At 40.5% G+C, this 8,194-nt stretch overlaps 1 protein-coding gene across 1 annotated transcript; it reads left to right on the top strand.

Annotated features, from left to right (window-relative positions):
* Positions 1 to 616: 616 nt before the first annotated feature.
* Positions 617 to 3,369, top strand: LOC311263775 (N-acetylaspartate synthetase-like; the record flags this gene model as incomplete). Its single annotated transcript, XM_084364086.1, has 3 exons — positions 617 to 836; positions 1,241 to 1,405; positions 2,975 to 3,369. 3 exons carry the CDS (start codon positions 617 to 619, stop codon positions 3,367 to 3,369), a joined length of 780 nt encoding a protein of 259 aa, XP_084220212.1.
* Positions 3,370 to 8,194: the final 4,825 nt, after the last annotated feature.

Below are 8,194 nucleotides of genomic sequence, written 5' to 3'. Positions count from 1 at the left end.
TTTTTATTCCATTCTTCCTCCTCGCTTAAACCTGGTGCCAAGGTTTGGTCATAGATTGGGGTGTGTTATGCTGGTAGTAGCTAATGTAGCCTCAAGCCGCTTGCCACAAACGGAGATGAGGAGCGGGCTTCAGAGCTATGATAATCACTCTTTTTACTCCACACCAATTCTCCATCAATTCTATTTCATTTTCAAACTTGTCTACTGCAACAACAACTTTTATCAGATTTTGCACCTCTCCCTCTGGAGCCACAGAAGTCTTAACACAACTTTTTTTCACATTGCTTCACTGTAAAAACTCAAAGCTGCCTGCCAAATTGGCTGACACCAGCTTTGTTTCCCTTTCATTGACAGCTTTTCACATATCTTAGCTGATAAGAGTGTTTAGGAGGCCTCCATACGTGTGTTGGGTTCTTATCTGTAGTGATCCCCGAAGACAAATGCTCTCAGAGCAACTGCAAAGCCCCTGGGGCAGCATGCTATCTCAAAGCAGAGACCGCACAGAGAAACTTGCGCACAACAGTATTGTTGTTGGAAGAAGTTGTCAGTGGTTGGACCGTAGCTAGTTCTATACCTGATCCTCTTCATCTGAATCAAGTATTTTTAAACATTTGATATGGAGGGAAACGGACAGAAAAAGGATGTCCAAAAACATGACAAAGGACTAAAAGCTCCAAATGGACTTCAAACTGTTGTTGTGCGTGAGTTTGAGCCGGCGGACAAATCAGAAGTCCAGCAGATCTTTTATGAAGGACTGATGGAGATGGTACCAGACACTGCCTTCAGAGGCCTGAGACATCACCCTGAGAGTCTCCTGCTCTATACTGCGATGACAGGTACGATTACAAAATAAATGCAATATTCCTGTGATTGCTACTGCAGCTTGGAAAAATATGTAAGGTAGTAATCACAAGCATGTTGATTAGGAGCATTGAGACTGACCAGGGATCAGGAGACTATATTTTCTTTCAGAGACATCTTTAAAAAATGTCTATTAACCCATTTTCTGTTAAAGTTTCTTGAATGTGATGAAAACAGGCACTTTTTTTTCTTTTCTAGTTATTGATTATGTGTCTAATGTATTGTTCAAATGAATGTGACATGAATTTTCTGTATTGTTCTCTTGTTCTGCCACTCTTTAGGCCTCACCTTCATTCTGTGCACATGGATAAAGTTATAAGTACAACAACTTTAGATTGTCATTACATTCACACATCTGCTCATATCTCTCCTCCGGCAGTTATCTGTTTCGTCATCACCATGTGCTGGTGGGTGATAGGACTCCTCCCTGCTATTGTGCTGTGTGGGCGCTACTTCTACAGCAGACGTGTTATCCATGGTTACCTGGAGCACGCCATGAGCAGTGACATGGAAGACATGGAAGGCTTTTACATGAAATCATCAGGTAAATATCGTAGAATTTACATTTCAAGTGCAGTATGTAGTGACAGTGATGGTGCACATGGTGGAATGGAGGCAGCCAAGTTAAATGTTACTGAACCTTGATTCATCTTTTATCCCCTGATTAAGCAATACATAAGAACAACCATCTGAATTTAACATAAGTGTTTTTTGCACAGCTGCACCTCCAGGACAGCTTGAACCTTCTGTGTCTGAAAAGTGAAGTCAACATGGAAATGCCTTAAACCTGCATTATTTCTAATGGCCAGCAGGGGGAGACTCCCCTGGCTTTAAGAATAAGTAAAATTGTATGTAAGCTTATGAGAAAATGACTCGACTTCTCACTTGATTTATTACCTCAGTGAACAGTTTACTAATGAGTTTACGGTCTCAATCTCTAGTTTCAAGTCTTCTTCAATACAGCATGATGTTCATTTTGTAAATTACAGTCCAATTTGGAGTAAGATAGAAGATAAACCAGGGTATACTTAGGGCGTGGCAAGCACTAGGTTTATTCCAATCAAAATAGCCTCCCCAGCTCCACATTCTAATCCAAATATGGCCCTTTCTGGCTCCAAAACACTCCAACAACATGACACAATAATGACAGACTCGAGGCTTCAAAACGGTAGTTCACAAACCAGTGGGTGACGTCATGGTTGGTCAACACATAGACTGAATTTCTTATAAATGACAGCAAGTTTGAAAGAGCAATGTACACTTATTACAGTTTGAGCAGAGCATGGATCCAGGGACACCTACAGACTTATGTTTCATATTCTCTTCCTTAGTAATGCTATATCATCATTTTCAGGTCTTGAAATATGTTCAAGAGGGAACTTAATTCAATTTCTTCAGCAGAAACTTACCCAACTGTCTCTTTTATTGATTATTACCCAGAAAGTTAGATGCCTTGTTAGCCAAAAGTTCTGGAAGAGGCCACAAGTAGATGAAAACAAGGTCATTTCAATTCAAAACTAAGACATAGTGTAGTTTTATTTTGTCCACACTGGCTGCACCCTGCACAAGGTTAATACATCTATGGAATACAAGACTTTGTCAGGGATGGAACAATAAAGTCCTGCCCTTACCTCCATCATTGTGTTTCACAGTCGGACGAAGTATCATGAACATTTGAAAATAGTAACTAAGAAACTCAATAATGGACCATATTAATAACATGAGTAAAGACATCAAGACATCACAGAGACTTAGCAGTCATATTGCTGATAAGATTAACAAGCCTATTGGGAAGACTTTTATGTCAGGTGTGATAATGGACGCACAATTTGTGCAGATCATTGCAATATAAACTAGTTTTGAGGATCGTCAGTGATCATCTCTAAGCTTCCTGTGCCTGTGAATGACAGTTTTCACAACACATTGCTGCACAGTTCAGGCTTTCCTTGCCACTGAAGGACGTGTAATAAAATCAGGACAGAAAAGGATATTGTTGCTGGGAAAAAAAGAGACTTGAATGAATTATATGTGAAACTGAATGATTCTATTTTTCACAGCATTTTCAAATCCTTTATTCATCATGCTCATGTTGTGTCCTTGTCCTCCAACTCAGACTCCTGTCTGTGGGTAGCAGTGCTGGAGGGCAAAGTGGTGGGTGTCGTAGCAGCAGTCGGACAGCAGAAGTCAGGAGGTGCTGTCGAGTTGCAGCGGATGTGTGTTGACCCGAGCTGTCGGCGGCGGGGAGTCGGTGTGGCACTGGGACGGAAGGTTCTGGAGTATGCTGCCGCTCACAGATACTCCTCTGTTGTCCTGGGAACCACAGCGTACACAAGTGCTGCCCACCAGCTCTACCAGCGTCTGGGCTTCCGCTGTGTTGGGGTCACCAACGGGTACATCACACCTGGTGCAAGATTGTCTTTATTGGGAAAGATTTTCTACAGGGTCCGCCATCATCACTACAGCCTTGATATAGGAAATAGTAAGATAACTTCAAATGGACAACACTAAGTGTAGGGGAAAACAGATAAGTGCCTGCACTTGGTACAAGCACACAGAACAGTATGAACTAGTGTAAAAGCACCAGCAGGGAGAATTTTGCTCTCTGCATGGGAAGTCCTGCAAAGCACTTTTGAGACTTTGTAGGCAGGGGTGGAAAAGACAGTTGATTTCTACGCTACATTCATCTGTCACTTTGAATACTGATCATGGCCTTTGATTGGCTGTTTGATCTGATTGTTGACACAGTTAAAGACAGGCAGTTGTGTGAAAGAACTTCCATTTTCATTGTGTCATCATGTTGGAACTCCTCTCTTTCAGAGATCCCATTTTTTGGAGGTATTAATTTTGTTTACTGCATGCATTATCATTTTTATAACGTTTCCAACTTTAGGAGACCAATCAAAGGAGAGTGTTGAGCAAATGTGCGTGTGTAGGAAGCAGAAATGTTCCCTTGCAAGGAGGCTTTTCCACCTGCAGATTCTGGTTCAGGTTTTCAGACTAAACACATTTTTTTTGTTTTTTTGGCCTTTGTATGGCTTTATTGATAGGACAGCTTCAGAGATGACAGGAAACAGGATGAGAGAGAGGGGGGTGACACGCAGCAAAGGGCCCCAGGCTTCAGTGAGGACATGGGTCTCCCGCTCTACCAACTGAGCTAATGGGCGCCCCCAGTCTTTCTAACCCTTATAGTAATTTTGTGCCAGCGTGCACACACACAGTTATGTTGCAGCTTCTTTAGAAGGTCAAGTAAACACTGTTACCGTCGTTGGGTGTGGATCTGGTGCCAAGTAGGTTTTTTGTCGTTATTTCTAACAACAACATCATGAACTTTTACCTTTTTAAAAATGAAAGGATGCTCTGCTGCCTTTCTTTCCCCTGTTACAAGTTAGTGTTAGCCAGCTTTAAACTGGGAGAAAACAAAAATGTAATTCACAAAGACAACATTTTCTTGCATGTTACGTATGTTACTATGCAGTGAGTGGATCTTCAATTACTTAAAATGTATATGATTGTATGATTTTTAATCTGATTATGCAGACTGTTAACTTTTAATGTGTTGTTGGGAGTGGTGGTACCCACAGCTCTGACAAATCTCCTTGTCCACAGTGCTACCTAATCACATATTTTGTTATGTAAGGACTAAGTAGAGGATAAATGTGTGTGTCTGTGTAGGAAGCAACATATTTAATTTCAGTACTTCTAAAGGTATTTTGACTATTATTTAAACTCAGTATTAACTATCCTATTTGAAATGCCTTTTATAACCCAATATGCCTATATGACACAATAAAAACACTTTATAAATATATAGCGTATTTCTATGGCTGAACAGGTAGGTGTTACTCAGTAATGACTTTAATGATGGCTCTTTCCTCTGATGCTCTATGTGCTGGTGTTTGTCTGGTACTGTTGCTGTGCTGTACTCATGTCTGTCTTGCAAAAGAAAACTTGATGTCAATGAGATTACCTGATTAAATAGAGGTTATACATTGCACTTCTATGAAGTTGGGGGACTCATAGGGGGCAACATTAAAGCAGTAGTGACACCTAACTCCAAAAAATGCTACATTTCACATGATACAACTCAATGTCATCTTTCATATGCCCCCTCTGCCTCCTAAATAACCACTTCCTCCAAACCGTATAGGTCATAACTGTACAGTAACACAGGCTTTATGTTAAAGTTTAAGTCGTAACTGTTCATTCACGTGCTGTCGGAAAATTTGGAAAGATGTTTTTCCAGAAAATTCATATGAATGTTCTCTCAAGTCAGAACAACAACTGGGAGAGTCAGAGAAAAGTTTGGTATATGAGTAGCCAAGTTGAAGTCACATGATGCTGAAACATGGTGGATTAAAGTAATCATTGGGTATATGCTAAGAAACTTTTATAAGAATTGTATAGTCACTTAAATACTGGAAACAGCTGTTTTGTCTAAACGCTCTGAGCCAACTTGGGAAGTGGGACCATCCAAGGAGAATGTGAATGCAGCATAAGCCCGAGCACAGGTAACACTGATGTTTTCATGCTGTGAAAAGCTCCCTGCAGAGCAATAGAGGGCATTATACAACTGTTCAACAGGGTGAGTAGTACTGTACTCCTTGTGATGAGTGAACTGATCTTCATGCTTAAAATTGGTCAAGTGCCCCTTCAACAACTGAATAATTTGAAAATGAACCTCTCTTTCTTCACTTTGCATGGCCTTGCTCATCAAGCCGTGCAGGCTCCGTTATCGATCATCGTAACATGTAAATGAACCAAACAGTTTTCATCTCTGGGTGAACAACAATGCTTTCTGTATACTCCATTAAGTGGCTTTTGCACTTGTTCTTACTCAGCTATCAACTGATCTTGAAAACACAACTGCTTGGGTGAGATATGGAGGGTGTAGCATTGGTCACAGCTCTGTCAGGACTCACTTCCTCATAGTTTGTTTTCAGTTGACTGAATACAAGTCTCCTCAGCGGTCCTGTGGGGTTGAAGTCATGACAGATGGGGAGGCCAAGGCAGTACTGAGGGAAGCTGTGTATTTCCTGCCACTGTCCCTCTGTATATTTAGAATGGATTGTGTCATAAAATGCTGATTTGCTGTTCTTACATTCTCACAGGAACCTGACTAAGCATAAGTTGTTAAATTGTTTCCAAGCTATGGACTCTTTAGAGCTTCTGAAATGTTAGCTCCCGCTTGCATTGTCCAACGGGACCTGTTACTGTCGCTGCGATCCAGAAAGTGAACTTCATAGAGATGCTTTGTATATACAGCATCGTATGCTGTGTGAGTTTTATGAATGTATTTACTGCATTGTTTAATGATATGAAAATGAACAAATTCAGATGAATATGAAAAGACAAACACATTTCCATGCCAAATTTCCACTCTTGTACACAAGTTGTTAAATAAAGTCTACACAAAATGATTTACTCGCCCAGTGCACAATTTTTTCTCAATCAGAAATACGTTGGAACGAAACTTGAGTAATCTACCTTACTCAGACCTTTTCCCAGCATGCTATGCTATTAAAACTCCATGCTCAGCATTTTTGTTTTGTGAAATCTGTCCTTCCTCATATCTGATCTTGTGGTTCATGTTGTGAAACTGACAAAAAGTTTGTGCTGCTGTGTTATGTAGCGCTTTGATTACACCAAATCAAACAGCTTTATATCCCATGACCTCAAACAGTGGTCTCGGTGCTGTCGGGGCTTTAGTGTGTTTATTGTGTGTTTATTCCAACCAGGGACGCAAACTGATGTCACTCATGGTTATAATGATGCCTCAAACAATGCATCATCAGTGTTAAGATCAATCTTGGATGGCCAAGAGTATCCTCAGTTTAATTTCAACCGCTCCCTAAAGAAAAAGTTCACCCAAAAATTCAACTTCAGTCAATAAGAACAACTGAAGTAGATGGAGACTTGTTTTAAATAGGGCTGTCAAGCTATTAAAAAAGTAATCTAATTAATTACAAGCTTTGTGATTAAACTACAGGTCACAATTCCCATTATTAGCATCACCGCTAATCACTGGAGGCCGGGATTTTGCAGTTCCATCTCAGCTGGGCTACCTGCTTGATGGTGCGTCCTAAACCAATGACGCTCTTGTTTCAATCCCCGCAGTAATATCAAAGAATCACTGCTAACAAAGTGGCTCTGCTAATTCAGTTACAAACACATTTCATTTGCTATAACTTCTTCACAATAAAAGCCCCCCGTAATTCAGTAATTTAAAAGCTTTTGTTATGAAGCTGCATTACAGGAAACATTGTGTTTTCACCAGCAGTAACTACACATGACTCCTGAAACAGCTGAAAGTGAACACGATGAAACCGTAAAACACAGCAGAGGTTTGAAAGTTGCAAACAGGATGAGAGAAACTAAAAAGATTCAATTAGAAGCTACAAAAGTACTGAGAGCTGGATACACTGACTTTTAAAAATGTCTTTCTCTCAGGTTTCCTGCACAGACATGAGTTGAGTATTGATTTGAGGGGGGGACAGGTGCTTTTCCGACAGGTTTCGGGTTGGCTGCAGTTGGAACATCACTGCAGCACGCTTGAAGGCGGGGCGGCTTGGCGCTTCTCTGGAGCAGGTCCATTGCCAGCGCCACTTGGCTCAACTCAACTCAGCTCAACTTGACGCATTGCAGGTGCTCTACGTGTTATATTGACAGCTCTAGTTTTAAAATATTGATAAACAACAAAATAAACCATAGAAAATGGCTCCATACAGCTTGTCCAGTGTAATTCAGTCTCTAGTGGACTTGACATAACAAATTGATTTAAAGAGATTGGTATTAACACCTGTTTAAAGCGGAAATCTAGGCATTACCGCACACCCTGCCTGATTATCAGATATTTCACTTTAAAGCAACATGATGTAACTTTTTTCCTTTAAACAACATCTTCAAAATCATTTTGATGGTACAGTGTCTTGTAATAGAGTGAATGGTGTCTCTGTCTCAGCCATTACGCCCTTTGTTTCTGCACTATATAACCTCAGTGAGAGGGTAGGATCACAGTGTTACATACATGTTTACTTCAACATACAAGTTTCCAAGACACAACATTGTTATGATGTAATGAGTTTTGTTTGCAGTTAGCACCTACATTATGTTGACAAATGACAAATTGTTTCAGACCTGGGATTTGTATTTACAAGAGTGGTTTTGTGATGACCAAATTTTCATTTTTGGGTGAAGTAATCCTTTAATTTGATTTCTCTGTCTAACTCACTTGCGGTTAGGAAGAAGGGAGTTCCTCACTCCGCCTCCTGGCCAGCCCTCAATTTCTGCCCCACTGGTCACAAGTGAAAAGAACACCATACTTTAAAGTGAGTGT

Source organism: Pagrus pagrus (assembly GCF_965226575.1).
Source record: "Pagrus pagrus genome assembly, chromosome: 2".
Lineage (NCBI taxonomy): Eukaryota > Metazoa > Chordata > Actinopteri > Spariformes > Sparidae > Pagrus > Pagrus pagrus.
Note: the sequence above shows the minus strand (reverse complement) of the source record. Positions and strands in the feature narration are given on the sequence as shown.